General features: G+C 39.5%; 1 protein-coding gene across 1 annotated transcript in view; it reads right to left on the reverse strand.

Annotated features, from left to right (window-relative positions):
* Positions 1–20,280, reverse strand: part of LOC107718815 (calmodulin-binding transcription activator 1-like) — a 220,160-nt gene that overhangs the window by 89,086 nt on the left and 110,794 nt on the right. The window contains exon 3 of the mRNA XM_016526044.1: positions 1,313–1,384. Within this exon, the coding sequence (XP_016381530.1) occupies positions 1,313–1,384 (72 nt within the window). The remainder of the gene's footprint in view (positions 1–1,312; positions 1,385–20,280) is intronic.

A 20,280-nucleotide genomic window follows, 5' to 3' on the forward strand; every position in this document is an offset into this window, starting at 1 on the left:
ATATCATTTTCGATTTTTGAAATGAATCTTATCACACCAGATCGTGTTTACTTGTCTTGTTGTTTGTTTGCATTTGATTCTGAGGAATAAAATGCAGTATTTATCGAACTATGAGGAGTTAGATATACAGGGGCTCTTGGGATAAAAATTTCTCGAGTAAGAGCACGTGTTTACCTCTCTTCCTCTGAGGAGGTTGAGGCGGTCAGCAGGGGCTGCTGGGCGGGAGCGGTGCCAACCTACCGTGTTTCAGCCCCTCATTCTGGGGGACTCACTTCTCGTACTCCTCGGAGTCTAGAGTCAGAGTGGCGCTCCCAGGCCGAAGGCTTCTAGCGGAAGGCGGTTCTGCGGACCGTCATTCTCGCTGGAGAGTCTCCGTCTAAAACGTCCTGACGCCTAAGGCCTATAGGACTTCTGAGGGCCAGCTCCCTCTGGGGAAGAGCGGCTGAAGGTGAACGTCTCCAGGTTACGTATGTAACCATGGTTCCCCGAAGGGAACGAGACGCTGCGTCTCAGGGCCATACTTCCGGCATCCCTGCCAGCGCTTGCTTCACTCTTGAAGCTGACGCCGGTTTCACCTCACGTGCTTTTATACTTCCTGGTCGCTACGTCACCCCGCCCGTGACGTCTCGTCCATCCATTGGACTGATTACACATGTGATTCAGAGCGTGGTCACGCTGGAGGCGTTCCCGTAGCGTTTCGACGCAGCGTCTCGTTCCCTTCGGGGAACCATGGTTACATACGTAACCTGGAGACATTCATGTTTAGGGTTTGAGATTTACACAAACACCTGTTAAACGTCAGCTAGTGATTTGACCCATATTGTTTGTGCTTGTTATGTTATTTTTTAATTAAAAATGTGATACTAATTCAGATTGTTGAATCAAATTGCTTTCTGATCAGTGTGAAATGCTTTTAGATTGAAAAAAGTCATGCAATTATTGTGTTTCATAATTGATGGTTGCTGTCACATCTGAGTCCATCCCTAAGTATATGTCCTAGAAGCACGAATATCTATTGTCTGTGCTCTTTTAAAGGCTTCATCTGCATGCATTTCCTCCCTGGACCTCTGCCTGTGATGGGCTGTAGTTTCGAGGTTAGCTTTGATCAGTCGGTGAGCTCAGGCTCCAGCGGGCTGAGGGGTTATGTTTAATCTCCCTGCCTGTCTCCATTACAGCTGAATTACACTTGAAGGTGTGCTTCATAGCTCCAAACAAAAAGGGGAAAAAGAGGGGCAAAAAATACGATGGCTTCAGAAAAATAACAATAGCTAACTGAGTTCCCAACAGGTGTCCAAGTCTCTGGCAGTCTTACCTGTAAAAGCCAGTAGCACCTGCGGTGGAAGGTGGGAATGATGGAGGAGTGTACATAACAGCCGTACAGACACTAGGGAAAGAAACACACACAAATGCATGGTTAGTAGAGAACACAATAGCTAAGTCTGAAAAACAAGGTTATGGTAGGGGTTGTAAGGGTCCATCTCTCTGTCAGTGTTAGATTTGAATAGAAAATGACTTACTTTAACAGACACTTCAACAGATCTACTATAAATGCAACAACAAAAACAACAACAACAGCAAATTAATTTATAATTTATACAAACATAAAAAAATACAGAAATGAACAGCAACATTGCTGGCATTAGTGACCCGTACAGGTTGAGGAGTGACACTCGCCCATGTGGCCAGGGAACGGCCAGGACACTCGGAGGTCTGCCAGGGCTGGAATGAGTCATGTGATTTTGAGAAGACATCTGTGATGCTGTGCTGCTGGGTGCCGGCTTTCTACCCAAACATATTGTTTGCAAGCACTCAAGCCAAAGAGCTTGGCTCTTTCTGGAATAAATCAAATATCCATTTCTATGGTTACGGCTGCTCTACAATGCACACAGGGAATATTTATTTACCTGTGGAGAATTGGAAAACAAAGCAGTCTTGGTATATTCACACACACACACACACACGCACGCACGCACACACACATATACTTGCATGGATGTATGCACACGTGTACACACATGCCTGCAGATAAACACACACACACACACCATGCACTATGAAATAATGGATTTTTTAAAGTTCTAAGGGAGGTTAAGGGCACCGTTATAGTGCAATGACAAGCTAATATGGAATACGATTAGGAATGTGTTCATTGTTGACTGTGCGAGACTAAACCAAAGGTAAAATTACAGTGTGCAAGTGTGCAAATGAAAACTACTGTATAGTTCAATTCAAGGTACAGGTAGCTCTTCTACAGCACTCTTCACAATATCGTTTCAAAAGAGCTCTACGAGCTCTACATAAGATCAGAGCCTTGACAATTCCTAACATAGTATAGATGAGAGGACGATCAAACCTTGAGAGAAAACAAATCTCTGCAGGAGAAACTCACTCTCCCATGGTCAGCAAGATTGTTTCTACAAAAACCCTGGATGACCTACGACATTTACCAAAAGGTGCAGTATACACAGAGCACAGAACAGTGTATCCCAAAAAGCAAAGCTTCCAATTAACCTCCCATGTCTTGTTGTCTGATGAATGAACTATAAACAGGTTAATATCAGCCACAATTTTTGCATCTTTTTAATGACTTATCATTTGATCAGATTGTGAAGAGTTAAGATACATTACCGTTCAAAAGTTTGGGGTCAGGAAGATTATGATCAGGACAACTGTTTTCAACACTGATAATAATAAGAGATGTTTCTTGAGCAGCAGATCAGCATATTAGAATGATTTCTGAAGGATCGTGTGACACTGATGTCTGGAGTAATGGCTGCTGAAAATTCAGCTTTGCCATCACAGGAATAAATTACATTTTAAAATATATCATAATACACAACAGCTATTTGTGTTTAGTTAAATTGTACTAATATTTCACAATATTCCTGTTTTTATTGTATTTTTTAATTAAATAAATCATCATGAGAGATTTCTTTTAAAAACATTAAAACTTCTTACCGACTCCAAACTTTTGAATGGTAGTGTGAATAGTGCATATATTTCAAATAGTGCATATAGTCAATAGTGCATATTTCAAATGCTAACATTTTTATTTTTGTGATGATAACAGTAAATTACTGAATTAAACATTCAATGTAGAAATCATGTACTGTAGCAGGTCCAAATACATTATTTACAGTGCACTGCATAGGATTAATTTAGTAGTAAGCAGCAGAATAAAACAAACAAGTGTGTGTCTTTGTGCTAACACAGATTCCCTGGCCGTGTCAATGCACTCAGACACTCATGAGCAAACAAACACTATAGCCAGCAGAGCATTGAGGTCCAAAGTCTCTCACAGGTTCCATCTTATTCCTCTGCTAATCCGAGAGGGGCAGACAGACAGAGGAGATCTCTGTAAAGCTTTCCACCAGGGGTGGTTTCTCCGAGTAGGCAAGGGAAGCAGTGCCTCTTCATTTCAAAAGTCCATCAAACACCACTGCTTTTCTACACAGTGCTTCCATCCAGCTCCAAATGTACGAGAACACATTTGTCCATCTCCATCTGACAGATAATGTCTGTATGTGGATGTCTGCTATATTTACCAGGCCGAGTGCTATGAGCGTCTGTTCCACAGTATTGACAGGTGTGTGCGGTTCCTTACTGTTCATCCCACTGTGCGGACTGGAGAGTGAATAAATTAGCCCCAGGCAGCTTCTGTTTACTTAGTTTAAGAAATACACAAAGTGTTCAGCAGGCATAAACAAGACACCTGGGCCATGTCAGACTGTAGCACCTGTCAGAGCTGATACGAGAATCAATGTAAACCGTCCATCGGCTACACACATGCTGTTTGCACACTGTCAGAGCTTACACACATACACAACAATATAGCTTTGTTACAAAATCTAGTGAGTTGCCTGTTGCCTACATAGGCAGCTGCTTTCTGACAGTGAACTTCAAATGTGAATGATTTGAAGCGATTTAGAGTGGCAGCAACTTTTTGTGCCATGCAAAACAGGAAGGCTCGACTGAGTCAACTCTTGAATTGTTGAATTGAAAGGGTTTTTTTCGCAGTTTTTTTTTTTACTCTTCTTCCCACTCAAATTACTCTTCTTCCCACTGAGTGGACTGGAAAGTAAATAAATTAGCCCCAGGCAGCCTTTGTTTATTGGTCTTCTGTCATTAGGTTACTGAACAGAGCATATATGCAAATTATAAAATATGTTCACACACAAACTAACCAGGAACAGGTAGGCTGACCATTTCGCGTCCTCCCAAAACATTTAATATAATACACACAACAAAAAAACCTATAACGCAGACTAGCTTATCAGTAATTCAGGACAAATATCATTCAGCTCTTTGCTGATTCTCTCTCAAGGCTGCGTGGCAATGTGACAAACTGACAATGATAGAAGCCATTATTTGCTGTCTGTGGGCTGTGACAAATGACAGCACATCAAATGGCAAGCAATTAAGGCATAATTATGTTCCCACAATCACGCAGGACTTCTCTCCATTTCTCAAGAGAACATTAAAAGACTTCAATAAAATAAACAAACACAAAATGAAAGAAAAGCGGCAGCCCCTCGCGGACGACTGCCGCACACAAAACACAAAATAAAATCCAGGCCTGGTCCTCTCTCGTCCAACACTGTCGTCACTCCTCCTTTTATCCTTCCGGAGCTCCTCCGTGGGACTCGAGACCGGTGAGTGGCGCAGGTGTCGTGCATTAGCATTTACTCCACCGGCCTCGCTCCGTTCCCACGGCTCTTGGCCCCGCCCCTCTCGTCACACTGCCATTTTTGTGTAAGACTAGGGTCCATGTGCTCTGCTAGGGGACAGTAATATTCAACAGAGGGGATGAACACTTTGGTCAGATGTAACATGGTCAGACAGTAGCGCTGTGATTAGGACACGCTAATTGTGCAAGTCGTTGTAGCAGGTGTTATGCCGAGCCATCAATCAAGTCAGCCAGGCAGGTATGAAGGCAAGGTGTCCAACCTGCCGAAGATGTGAGACTCTCTCATTAGGCCATAATGATGTGTGAAGGCACACTTAATCAGACCATGGCATCTTAAGTATGGTACCAATTTGCTGTTTTATGATGTGACGATGTGAGTGGTCATGATACTAGATGCCCACAATGAACCTCATCAGGGTAGATGCTGTTTAATGTGATGCAAATGAAAATGAGGCTGTGAGGAACAGACATACAGTCCATTCAATACATTGCACAGTATTCAATAGTGCAATTTAAGCAAGACAATACAGGTGAATGGGGTAAACCTTTTAACTAATAGAAATCGCAATACTTTCTCGAAATGATTAATCACAGTACATTAAGACAATTGCTTAGTCTTCTGAAATGTTATGTTTAAATATGAAAATGAGGCATTATCTAATGAAATTTGAACTCATTTTCATACATTTCCAGAACAGAAACATGAGAATTGGATAAAACAAGGTTCAAAACTTGGTTCATTGTGTTGACATTATAGTTGAAGTTTTTTTACATTGTGGATTTCAAAAATCTCTTTATATCACTTAATAAATTAGAAAATACTGGCAACATTTTGCCTGTAGCGTCTTGCCTTATTAAACAGACTCAGATTCTATACCTCACAGCCTCATTTTAATTTGCATCAAATTAAATATTGTGCCTACCCCGATTGAGGCCTCTGAGGGAAACCAGACACTGCAGAGTATTTGTCTAGTCTGGTATAGCAGCTATACCGAATCCCACGCTAACCTTGATAGAGTTTTGTCTTAGCACTCGCTACACAAGGAATAATTTATCAGACAGTGAATCCAGTTGGGAATACTCAATCATACAATTTGAGAGCGCATTGGCGACAACTTGATGAATTACCTCGTAGAGTGATATAGTGAGCCGAGACCTTGTAGATAATCAAGACAAATCTATTACCAATCACTTGAACATGTACATTTGTCATGCCTTACACTTCTTTCAGCAATTCTGAACAGATCACTACGTGCGTACATGACATGCAAACCCTCACAAGTATGTCCTGGTTATGAAATCTTGTGCCATCAGATATACTGCAGAGTCACCGTTTCATTAAGAAGATCATGTTCTGTATTATCAATCAGGCATATTGATATAGTTTGGAGCGAAATAATGAATCTGGAAACAACTCTGCTTTGCGGGAACTTTACTGAACAAAGTTTATGAGAAAACAAATGACGATAAAATGGTTAACAAAACATAGACGGCTCGCAGCAGCCCAACCATCCAGCATACTTCTCCCTTCCTCGTCTTTCGCGCGCTGCTGCTCATGGGAAATGTAGTTCGTTTGAATATACTGTGAAGGTTAACAACAATCACAAACATTAAAGCAATCAAATTCTTATAACTTATATTTATTATTATTCAGTGTTAATTAACTGCAACTAATAAATTGCAACACATATAGACTTGCCTACTGAACGCAAATGGTTAGTTAAAGCAGTAACAGGCTGTCACTACGACTCAGACTGTCGTCGCCAATCACATCCTATTTCCCTTCCACACTGATAACCTTTACGCACCTCTGTGTGCAGAAAGCTCTATACTTTCAGAAAAAAATGCATTGAATAATGGAAAAGTTACTGTCAGGACATTACCTGTTAAGTTTACAGACATTTCCTTTAACCCTAAAACACAACACAATACAATACGTAATTCAAAGCACGGGTAAAACACCAGAAAAAAAAATCAATACAGAAAATTTCTTTATATAAACACAATACATTGTGCCCTAATTTATTTTTTTTTAATTTATTTATTTATTTACAGTTTTTTAATGTATATAAGGCCATGTCCCAAATTGCACCCAAAGGAAAGTTAATTTATTAAATATAAAGTATTATATATAAATTAAGTGTAAGTATCTATAGTAGAGATGCACCGATGTATTGGCCAATAATCGGTATTGGCCGAAAAAAGCAATTTATTTCACTATCAGCCATCGGCCGATTGTTCAAAATCAGCCAACGATCAGGGCCAATTATATCCTGTCAATCAAAAGGTGGCGGAAAAACATGTCAGACTGCAATTTATACTGTGTGTCAAGAAAATCTCTCTGTTAAATTTAGGGCTGTCAAAATTAACATGACAACATTAACAGTTAAAAATAGTGACTTTAAAGCAGGCTCTAAAGCAGAGGTGCCCAAACTCGGTCCTGGAGGGCCGGTGTCCTGCAGAGTTTAGTGGATCTAAACTCTGCAGGACACCGGCCCTCCAGGACCGAGTTTGGGCACCCCTGCTCTAAAGGCTCCCTCAGGCTCAGGGTTGCCAGATCCGCAGGTTTTCTCTACACCAAACATTATTTGTAGCGCACTTCCCATCCAATAATCGCAAAGAGCTTTGTGCTTTCTTACTTCTGATAAGAAACAAAGTCTCAGCTTTCAAATCCTGTACATTCTATCTCGGAATTTAAACAATGAATGCCATTTTGACACTTTTAACTTTTTGATGACTTTTTGGCTTGCTTAGTTGGGGACGCTTGACTGACTGATTGCACAGACACTATTGGAAGAGAGCTGAACTGGATGAAGACATCACTGAATCATCAATGAACTGACTTTAGCTGGAAAAATGACTCTTTGTTATTGTCTTCTTGCATTATTGACAAACTATTTTCCTATTTGACACTGTAAAGCTGCTTTGATACAATCAGTATTGTATAAAGTGCTATACAAATAAAGGTGACTTGACTTGACTTTTAAATGTGACGTGACAGATCGTTGTAGCACCTCAGTTCAAGCAGCAGCGCGGAGAACAAGCCTCTTCCACTTTAATAAGTTATAGCGCAAAATAAACATGAATGAGCATCAGAAGGTATGTTGAAAGATACAGTATAGCTTACCAAAATGTATCATGTCTTATGTAATCGCTCAATCAGTGTTTCAACTGCGGAAAGATGTCAATAAATCAGATTGTGAACAGTATGTCACTTAACGTGGCATTTACCTCAGCTAAGTTATCCACTGTACACAATTTATTAGTTAGCTATAAAACAACACTAAAGAGGAGCTTTTTTACTTATAATTATATATGTGTTAGAATAAATCTGGCATGAAGAGAGGTATTTATGAAGATGTGTGCAAATGAGTTGTAAACAGACATTTCCATTTTTATTTGAGTGTAATTATGATATCTGAAAATAAATAACAGTTGAATATAATAGCTCTGTTGCTAATTTTAACCTTTAATATTATAGTAATGTGCCAAATGACAGGGTTCCCTGTGTAGTTTACAGCATCAGTTAAGAGAGATTTTTTTCCTTAAGAAAATAAAACGACCGTATCGGCATCGGTGTCGACAGATATCATTCTGAATAATCGGTTATCGGTATCGGCAGAGAAATTCAGCATCTGTGCATCTCTAATCTATAGGTGACATTTCTATATGTCATGCACATAAAACTTTTTTTCCCCCCAAGAATTTCCCAAGAACAACTTTAATATTTATTTACACCAGCCAGTTTTTTTTTGTCAAGCCATAATTCAAATTTAGTTTTGACAAATCCTGTATATAAATTTTATGTTACTTCATTAAAGGAATAAATTAAAATTCTGTCATCATTTACTCATCCTTTGTATCTTCCCAAAACTGTTTTCTTCTTTGAAACACAAAAGAAGGTATTTTGAGAAATTAAAGTCAATGATCACCAATTCTGTTTGCAAAATATCACCTTTTGTGTTTCACAGAAGAAAATAAGTCATGGAGGTTTGAATCAACATGAGGGTGAGTAAATTATTCTCCAAATATTCTCCAAAACATTTTTGCTACCTCAATTAAAATTTGTTACCAATTCAGGGGCTAAACTGAATTGAATTTAAATGAAAGAATTCTCTATTCAATTCTGAATGGGGCACAGCCCTGCTAGTATCATATACTAGTATAACATTAGCAGTATCATCTCTAGTATGCAGAATAATCTCATTGAGTTTAGCCATCTTCAATCCTACAACACCTCTGCCGCCGCATTTGAAACTTCAGCTGTGTTAAAATAAATGAAGGTAAGGAGACCATGATCGTTACCGAACAAAACCGCTTGCACAAAAAAGAAGGCCTTATGGTAATTTGGGTTCTAAAAATACCTTGCACATTGTAAATGAACAAAAACTGTTTATACACAGACCCAGAACGGCGGAATTAATTACTCAAGCTGGACAAGTGAAAACAGCCATATATCAATATCACAAACACAATAACACAGAGGAAATATTGTACAACTAAGACTGTCCAATATCACTGCACGCAGGGAGAGAGAGAGAAAAAGAGATAAGGAGGAGGAATAATGTGCGTAATACCCACACTCATGCCCGTGACAGTACAACAAATGTGTGTGTGTTTGTGCATGTGTCTCAGGCAGAAGACACAGTGTCTGTTGATGTTAATGCTAGGCCTCTGGGCTCAGGGCCAAAGGCATTAAGTGGAATCGAATTCCACAAAACTAGCTTTAATCAGCAGGTTTTAAAGGTTAGAATTACCCTCTCTCCTCCAGTCTGCCTGCCAAGGTTAAAGCCCTGCCCGAGCAGGCTGAGGTAATGGGATGGTGGGGTGGTAAAGGCCTCATGTTCCTCTGCTCCTCTACACACTAAAACCCCGGCATACTCTCACACATGATGAGCATCTGTGGAATACTGAACAACCCAGTGCTCTCGGTTCGTCAAGGACAATGGCGACCGACTGAAGTATGTGTATATGCGGTGTGGTTTAGACATCATGACGTCAAACCTGGTGTGAACAGAAAGAAACTGTGAGATTTAAAATCAACAGAGAAGATTTTTAAATGACAGTGATCTATTCCTTTTAAACTTTTAGTTTTCTAGGTGACTGCAAGGTTGAGCGATCTATGAACTGATCCATGAACTACCACCACTGTGTCTATGACTAAGACACTTTACTCCAGGTTAATCCAAGGGGACTGACAACTTACCTACTTGTGTGCAAGACAGGTAGAGAGAGACAGTGACTGTTGATTGCTGATCTACAGTATTACATCATTAGCAGACAGAAGGTGAAGGTGGTATCCTGACAAGACGAACATACGCTGTCTAAAAGTGCTTTTACACATCCGAACCCTAATAAGCCTTCAGGCTGAGCAGGCTCAGAGCGTATAGAGCCATCATTACTAAGAGTCTCTCCGTGTCACAATGTAAGGGTACCGTAATAGCCCATTACATTCTGCTGTCTGACAAAGTGACTTCGGGCCTGAAGCCTGGCCAGAGTTCTGTGGACAGAATCATGATTCACAAAGAACCCTGTGCAACAGGCAGTTTTTTCCCCTTGTTCTTCTGCTCTGTGTCTTCCAATATCAGGGTGAAACAAAAATAAATGGCATATTTCTCTCTGTCAGAGAGGGCTGGTGATGCATGAGCTGCTAACACAAAGAACGCGGGCCTTTGGGACTCCACAGAGCTCGGTTATTTGCGTCTACGAAGGATGGTAGATGACTCTCAAACAGTGAGGCCAAATTGAGGAGAGGCTCTTACATGCTGGAGTCAAAAGGATAGAAAGTTTAAACGAGAGATTAGTTGCCTGAAGGGAGGGATTGTTGGTGTCTAATATAACAATTACAGAAACTTTCCTGAAAGCTTTGAAGAGAGTTTATCTCTTAAATATGAAGAGAAAAGGGCTTCGGCACACCGTTCCTTGTCAAAAATATCACGAGTATTGAGAGATAATTCCCCTTCAACCCACTGAAAAAAACATTGAAGTACGGGGGAATTGTATCTCCTCATTCTCCATTCACACCCTCACCCTGTCTGAGATCCCATTCTCTCCTCTACCTCCTCCTGATCCCTGCCCGTGGCGGGCCGAACCCTATCGGCATGCTGAATAATGAATCTGTGTCTTCATCAGCCATAGCAGCCCATTATTCATGGAATTCTGAGTTTCGTTACAGAAGCTAATAGAAAGGCAAAAGGACGGTCAGTCCCTTCTGTGGGGGTCAAAGGTCAGGGGTTATCTGAAAACAGCTGATGTTTTTCAGCGTGCTTAAGTTTCTGGATCTATCAGCATTCGAGATCAGAAAGAGCAAGTGATTCGTAAACACAATGCAGTAATATTAGACTTCTGAATGTGAATCAGAGGCTGGTTTGCATGAATAGCATTACAGAAAGTGTGGCACTTTGTTTTATTTCCATTTGTGCTAAATATTTATGCACAAAGCTTTGCTCCCTGGGGAAACGGTTCTCATGCTTTTTGAACAGCTTCAAATGCTCACAACAAACGCTGAGCAGACAAACACAATGACTCGACTGTGTCAAAATATGGAAAGTGGGTTAAACCGTTTAACCCAACGCTACAAGAATCTTAAAAGAATAGTTCACCCGCATCCATATGACTTTCCTTATTCTTTAGAACACTAAAGGAACTATTTTAGTGGTTGTTTTTTCCATACAATGAAAGTGAATGGAAATGAAAACGAAAAAACACAATAAAAGGACCATAAATGTGGATCATATGTCTTCTGTGCTATATTTCAAATCTTCCAAAGCCATATGGTGTCATAAAATATAAGTTGTTATTTGTGCCAAATACAAAGTGCCAGATTTAATAGTGGTGAAATTTGAATATGTTTGAATATATTCGGCACACATAATATATATGGTTACAGTGATGTTACACAAGGTGGTTTTACAAAATATTAACAAAAACATTTTTAAGCGTATTTTCAAACATAAAACAATGTCACATAAAATAGTTCATTTTGAGTTTTTAAATAAAAGAGATCAAACCTTAGAAACTATAATTATTTTTTTGTCACGAGTACATAATTAGAAACTTAACGTATGTATTCAGAACACTTGGAATACAGCACGAGTCGTATGGACTATGGACTATAATGGTACTTGTTATTTTTGGAGCTTAACATCTGTCACTCATTCACTTTTGCTGTATGGAAAAGAGAAAATAGGGGAATCTGTTAAAAGAAAGTCATATGTGTTCATGGCAACATTTTTTATGTTAAAAGAAGATATTTTCTGAAATGTCTCGTGGTGTTTTTCTCAGTTTCAAGTCAGTGATAACCAAAACTTTTTTGGTTACCAACATTCTTTAAAATATCTTTATTTTGTGTCCTACAGAAAACAGAAAGTCATTCAGGTTTGGAATGACATGAGGGTGAATACATGCATAATTGTGTTAGCAGTGATTAGTACACAGTTATAGATCTCCCAGCTAGATGTATATGCTCTATTCATTTCTTTCGGCTCCCGCACAAGCAGACAGCCGCTCACAGAGACTGTTAATCATAAAGAGTCCCTTCAAAAAATAGAGAAAAGAGAGAGAGAGAGAGACAGAGTCAGCGAGACATCAGAGGAGAGCGAAGAGACTACTTGATTACCAGCGAAACAGCCAGAAAATCAGACCCTGGGATGAAGGAGGATAAAAGGAGGGGAGAAAGAGAACAGGAGGTACAGTGAGAGGGAGAGAGAGAGAGAGAGAGAGAGAGAGAGAGAGAGCATGAATGCTAACCAGCACCCAAACACAGAGCAGAGGCTTTATCCTTCACAGGCAGAGGAACACCAATTGCAAATGCATTTTCTCAAGCCCAGGCCCTGAGAGAGATAAAAAAAGCAATTTGTATTCTATTCCTCCTCAGCGTCGCTCTGTTCCTCTGCCTGCATATTTGTAAACACGGCTTCGTCAGAGCAGCTTAATCTTCCTTGCGCAAACGCCGGCTGGAGGCGGCGGAGATGTGACGGGATGGGGAGGTTGGGGCGAAGGGGTCAAGTGAGGTCAGTACAGGCCAAACCGCATTTCCTGCTCTGGAACTGGAGGTACGCTCCTCTATACACATACTAGAGTGGCAAACACTAGTCTACATGCTTTCTGACATTAAATTTGTTATGTTCATTTTACAGCTTAGGCAACAAATAAACAGCCTTGTTCCTTGCGCAAACGCAGGCTGGAGGCGGCGGAGATGTGATGGGATGGGGAGGTTGGGGCGAAGGGGTCAAGTGAGGTCAGTACAGGCCAAACCGCATTTCCTGCTCTGGAACTGGAGGTACGCTCCTCTATACACATACTAGAGTGGCAAACACTAGTCTACATGCTTTCTGACATTAAATTTGTTATGTTCATTTTACAGCTTAGGCAACAAATAAACAGCCTTGGGACCATATTTTATACATACTTTTGATTATATAAAATTATACCAATACATGCATACATAAATAAATAAAATTGTGAATGCAAAATGTTATAATGCCAAATTCTAACTTATTTTATTTACAATAAATCAAATTTATGTATTAATGCTAACTTAGATGTTTGCTAAATTCTAGCTTATTTTTTATTATTTTTAAATTTATATACAATTTTATCAATCACATATGTACATTTTAAACATGTAACTTTTTTTTTTTGCTACGTACACTTGCTCTGAGCTCCAATGGGTCAGAGAGGAGCCACTATATTTTGGAGCTTTTTAAATTTATATACAATTTTATCAATCACATATGTACATTTTAAACATGTAACTTTTTTTTTTTGCTACGTACACTTGCTCTGAGCTCCAATGGGTCAGAGAGGAGCCACTATATTTTGGAGCATGGTGGAAAGTAAGGATCCAGATGGCTTCGAACAGTTTGGGACAGCTTGATATTATCACAGAGTGACAGACAGAGTGATCAGTCCAACATTAGCAGCACAGATACAGGCCTGGCTAAACCGAGCAACATGTCCACATTTACTCCCAAAACACAAGCCAAATTAACACTGAAGCAGCTCAAGAACAAAAAGGTGAATGAGCCTGATCTCAATCCAAATAATAATAAATAAAAATAATAAAAAATTGTGGTGCACAAGCTGCAGAAGACAGGTCTTCAAAATATAATAATGTGGTGACTAAATCTTTAATGTTAACAGAATTTATATTTTTAAATAAAATGAAAATATTCCTAATAATGACAATATAATAATAAAAAAAAAATTACTTTTTAATTAATATATATATATATAAATAAATAAATAAATGTAATTTAATCTCTCGCTCTCTCATTTGAACTAAATTACCCCTAGACTACTAATAAACTGTACCAATACATGCTTTGTCAGAACTAGAACATGCTACTCCCAAACGATCACTTATTGTAGAACTGCATGGGGAGGGAAATATAAAACATCTTGGTTAATATTCTACAGACTGAATCTCACTTTTTATTCAGAAAACCGAACAGACTTGAAATGTTTGTGATCTTGTGTTGAAAACACACACACACACACACACACACACACACACACATGTCTGGGTGTATTCAGGTTTAAGTCCCCACCAGAATAGAAAAACAGGTACACACACACATGGACAGTGGAGCCTAGATACAAGGAGACAGATTCTGTGTTATGAGAAAGAGAGAGGGAGACAAAGGAGAGACAAAAACTAAAGGAGCGAGTGCAAGATAGAAAGCAAGGACAATGAGAAGTGACACTTAATTTCTGAAGCCCATGTCTGGCTGACTTATTATGAGATGTTTTGTGAGCTGACTTGGTGGTGCATCTGTTCTGGACCAGAGCCTGTTCCCTCTCTCACAGAGACTGGTGGCTGGAACCTGTGTTTATCTGCCCTGGGCAGCAGCCCCCTCTGTCCTCCCAACTATACAGCCTGAGTCTCTGTCTTACTTACTTACAATCATGGCTACCCTCTTCTCATGACACACAGTGCTCCGGCCTGGCCATACTGTATGCCTGAAACCTTCTCTAATATAAAGGATAATATTTTTCAGACTTTATCATAATAAAATGGCTACTCATCATGTACTGTATAACTGGATCATGCATAACTGTCCATAGCTTCTGTAGTTTGGATTAAACAAAATACTTTTCCGCTTTTCACTGGGTTCTCAGGGAATACAGTTAATCAAGAATTTAAACACATTAAAAGTTTAATGCCCTTTTCCCACTCTTCAACATCTACACTTGCCTTCAGCTGTACTGAAAACAAATATCCTATAGAACATCCTTGTATAAACAATAAAAAAAGAACCCATAACATCCAGATGTAGTCAGACATATGGACAAAATACTGTATTTGAAAATGAATGTAAAAAACATAGTAAATTTAAAATTTTTATATTAAAATAATATATAAAATATACAAAAAGTAAATTAAATGAATAAAAAGAAGAAATCATAACAAATAGAAGAAACGATAACTTCAACATCTAGTCAGGCCTATGCATAAGAAAATGGATTTGAACATGGATTTTGAAATAAATAAATAAATAAATAAATAATCTAAAACATAAAATAAATAAATGAAAAGAACACATCATAACAAATAGAAGGAACCATAATATCCAGTTTTAGTCAGGCCTATGGACAAGACACTGGATTTGAAACATGAATTTTGAAAAATCTAATAAATTAAAATAAAAAAATAAAAACAAACAAATTAATAAATATTTTGCTAACCTTTAGATTTTATTTTAATGGATTTTCAAGGCTTTAAATGAATGTCCATTTCATAGAAGCTATAATTTGCTGTGCTGTGAACTTCATCTTGACAGTGTTATATATTTTTTTGTATTCCATCGACCAGTACAGTGACAACTGAAATTCACTGACATTCAGACATCGATAAAAGATGTAAGAAAGACAGTAGCAAAGCTGGGTGATGAAAGAGGGCGTTAGAGAGACAGGAAGCAGAGGTACAGAGAAGAGGTGGAGTGGAGGGGGTGAGTTATGTGACATTCAGTATCTCTGGAGCTCAATCCCCTCAACAGTTTACTTTCCCCAATTACAGATATGGGCCGCCCCGTTTTATCCTTGCTCATGAGTGATATGATGCCTCCGTCCTTCAGTGCGCTTCCCCGCACTTCAGATGATCTAATGTGACAGAGTGCAGGTGTTAGTTATCAGAGCTTTGCTTCGTTGGAAAACAGCAGGCTTTATTTGTGACTGGTAGCAAGCTGACTGTCTGTGGCTCTTGTGCCGTCTCAAGGTTAGGAATGCTCGCTTGGAGAATGAATGTGGACGCTAATGCCTTTTCCACAAGTGTTATTCCTGTTTCCTCTCTCCTGAAGTGGTTTAAGACTGCTGCTTGATTTATATGCCACACGCACCATTAATCCTGCAACCATGCATGGCTCTGCTGAATAATTGATCTTGGTGCTTCTGTAACTAAATCTGTCAAAACAATGACGCCCCCACCAATCGCTGGCCCCCACCAATGGCTTATGGTCTGCTAAAAGTCAAAGCAAAACAAATACTATAATACAAACAAAAACACTCATACCCAATAACAAGGAAGGCTGGAGCAACTTGCATTAGAAATTAATGAGTGTGTCTGTGACTCTTCCTGACCACAAGAGGGAGTTTTACAACTATGATCTATTCTGGCAAAAGTTATGTGCGTACCCACAAGGTGAGAGTGAAACTCCTGCAAATCAAAAGAAAATGTTGTAATGACATCAAGGAAATCAGAAAGAAATCCTGCTTCCTAAGCATTTCTCTTTTGAGACCAGATTTCAACCACTTTAGATGCAAAGATCGACAATGGCCCCAGACTGTTGTTTACATTCACTGTGACATTCACATTTAATCTTGACAAATGTATCATAATGACATAATGTATCAACAGAAGGATTTAGGACTCTAGTTCTAAAAAAAACTTTTAAAGTTACAGTGAATGCCCCTATAGTTTTTGTTTGTTTTATATTTATGATTTAGTTTTAATCCAAATACATGCACTAATGGAGCGAACAGCAATCAAGATCATGCAACAAAAGTGCGCGCTCACTCTCTCTCTCTTGCTCTCTCTCTCCTTCCGTCAAATAACTTTAGCAAGTTGTGCATTGTTTTACTTAATTGCTTTTGACATATCCGACTGAACTACAAACATTCCAGTGATGTCTATATTCACTCGACAAGCTCGCGCATCTGTGCCGTCGTGCGCTCAATCCACTCAGTGTGCTCTGCTTATCAGCTCGTGCACATCCGCTACACAGACGTGTTTATTGAATTTTTAGCATTATATTAATTACTTACATGTACTTCATAGACATCCTTAATCTCTAATAACTCCATTCTACTCTCTGTTGTTTTGTTGTCTATGTTTCTTATTCTGGACACAGCTCTATTCACACGCTGTGTGTATCGGCTTTTGGTATCGGGGCATTTTTACGAGTATGAGTACAGGAGCGCGGCATCGGTGCATCCCTATTAATTTCCCACCAAATTATGCATTTATTTGGAATGTTGAATAAAATGTCTGAACTAACTATTAATTTATTTTTTAAATGTATTTAAAACGTATTTTTTTAACATAGTAAGTAGTATAGACTTATGATTTTATTGGTTATTAGCTGAAACAATGGTCATATGAGTACTGACCAGAACACAAGGTCAAGATACAGTATATTGCATCTAAATAAGAGAGAACATAGCTAGAGATACTGAAACGTTTCTTTATCAACACAGCTAGCAAAACATTTTCCATATCCGTCCTCTCTAAGCTGGCCTGATGTTGGCAGTCATAGGCCTCCAGAGGCTGTAAATAATGTCCCATGCGCCGTATGGAGCAATACACACACATCACCCACAGCCATCCTGTGCCAATTTACTGTTTCTGTGTCTCAGCCGCCGCCTGGAAGGCATCTGTATGCGTGGCCATTCCAGCACAATCTCTAATAACTCCATTCTACTCTCTGTTGTTTTGTTGTCTATGTTTCTTATTCTGGACACAGCTCTATTCACACGCTGTGTGTATCGGCTTTTGGTATCGGGGCATTTTTACGAGTATGAGTACAGGAGCGCGGCATCGGTGCATCCCTATTAATTTCCCACCAAATTATGCATTTATTTGGAATGTTGAATAAAATGTCTGAACTAACTATTAATTTATTTTTTAAATGTATTTAAAACGTATTTTTTTAACATAGTAAGTAGTATAGACTTATGATTTTATTGGTTATTAGCTGAAACAATGGTCATATGAGTACTGACCAGAACACAAGGTCAAGATACAGTATATTGCATCTAAATAAGAGAGAACATAGCTAGAGATACTGAAACGTTTCTTTATCAACACAGCTAGCAAAACATTTTCCATATCCGTCCTCTCTAAGCTGGCCTGATGTTGGCAGTCATAGGCCTCCAGAGGCTGTAAATAATGTCCCATGCGCCGTATGGAGCAATACACACACATCACCCACAGCCATCCTGTGCCAATTTACTGTTTCTGTGTCTCAGCCGCCGCCTGGAAGGCATCTGTATGCGTGGCCATTCCAGCACATTTACATACAGTGCCCTCTGGACAGAGATGAGCTTCTGCTTCTCTCTCCGCCTGTCTAGTGGGGAGAACGGGGCGAGTTGACCCTGGCTGTGACTGCGTCCACAGAGATGGGGGTTTCTGCTAATGACCACAGAGCAGGTCATCGAAATCAGACAGCAGACACGAGCTGACGCCGAGAGCTGCATCAAAGAACAAAATGTACCACGCTAACATCTCTAGCATGAAGCGACTCATCTCGCCTGATGTATTAATTAAACAACTGTCGGCTTCCGACTAATTACCATTTTGTCCCATTTGCAGTAGATCCAGCCAGGGAAGGTGGAGTCACATTAGTGCAGAACCAATCCAGAAGCCTGGAGTGGCTGCAACAGGAAGTGTCCTACGAGGAGCTCGGTTTTATACTAGCAACATGACGTAGCTGATTAATTAACAAGGTGAAGTGGATATCAATTTGTGGTGTTTTCTAATGAGTCCCCAAACACAGATGAAGAACTAAAAGGTGGAGCAGTGCGAGTATACAGATGGGAGTATGAGTGGAGGGAAGAATGCGAGACAGAGAGAGAGAGATTGTTTTCCCATCAGTGTAATGCGCTGTTCCATATCAGTCCCAGCGGGATAGAGTGCTCCGCCGTCATTAGCGTCCACCCACCACTGAATCTAATTAGCCGTCCTTTTGCTCTGACACACACACACACATATACACAAACACATGTGCGATCAGTAGATAGGCTGTTGTGAGTGCCAGGGACCCTTCGGTTTCATGCTGCTGTTACTGAGTAACAGTATGATGAGTACAGCTTGAATGCCCCTTTCCTGCTGATTCCATTCGGGGCCCACCGCGCCCCCCTAGCTCATTACTGTGGCGAGTTTGTTTAGATATCTGCCATGACAGTCACAACGACTTCAGGGGCCACTGAGAAGCATGTGTGCATGTCCATCTCCGTGTCCGTCTAAAAAGCACCTCTCTCGGCCGATGGGAGCCTCTTTGCACTTTTCTTATGCTACGCAGGGGGCCTATTTCACAGTGGAGTCTGTCCTAGCAAATGGCTGCCTAAAATGCCACACATGGCAAAATGACCGTCTCCTGCATGATACTTCTGCAGCTCTGCTGTTTGTGCCATTTTGCCCTCTGTAAAGTCTAATTGAAGTGCGAGATTTATGTAGGCAGTTGATGGTCTAGGGGGAGCACAGTGAGAGCAGACGTTACCAAGACGGCATGTAAATGAAATTGCAAGCCCAGCAGAATAGGAAATAGAACAAAACAGACGGAGCCCACCAAAACAAAACAAAACAAAACAAAACTTAAACCTGCTAATGAATTTGAAGACCTTGATGTGAAGACCTGTTTCTTTCTTTCTGATTTTTCAAGAAAATATTTGACTAGCAAAGGGGAACCTTGCCAGTGTGTTTTATGTTAAAAGAAAAAACAATGATCAATCAGACCTTGTCTAAGACTAATGTAAATAAAAGTAATCTGGTATCTCTAGAGTTTCTTTATTTATTCTTTATTCTTTAGAATAATATAAGCTGATGAAAAACTGTGATGCTCTTGCAGGAAAAATCAAAAGAAAGAAAGAATCACACAAAAGCTTAGCAGATCTCTGCAGAACTGTAAAGTCAGTAAATTCTACAAATCCCCCGGGCCTTTTGCTTGTTTGTTTATTAAATATTTGGATATATTTTATTTTGCTTTCAGCTACTAATTAGAATGCATTCAGTGTCAAAAATGAACAAGCTATAATGTGCTTTGGTGAGCAAATAAAATGATATTGGCCAGTTTGCCGATAATTTTATAAGGAACTGCAATTTTGTTAGTTATTCTAACTTGTACCTCAGTGGAAATTTACCATCAGACATTAATTTAAATCTAAAGTTAATTTCGCCAGAAATCCATGTGGTGAATCTATGTGAATAATTCCTCATATTAAACAACCAAAATGAACATATGCTAGGAACAAAATCATGACAAATCATCTTTATGTTTCTGTAACAGGTGCAGTTTTACCAAGGGATGGGGACTAGAATGTATATAACACTGAGACTAACACAATGACGTGCTATGTTTGTTGCTAATATCCAAAGA

This window comes from Sinocyclocheilus rhinocerous, unplaced genomic scaffold (assembly GCF_001515625.1).
Source record: "Sinocyclocheilus rhinocerous isolate Xijiao unplaced genomic scaffold, SAMN03320098_v1.1 scaffold2017, whole genome shotgun sequence".
In the NCBI taxonomy this organism is placed as follows: Eukaryota; Metazoa; Chordata; class Actinopteri; order Cypriniformes; family Cyprinidae; genus Sinocyclocheilus; species Sinocyclocheilus rhinocerous.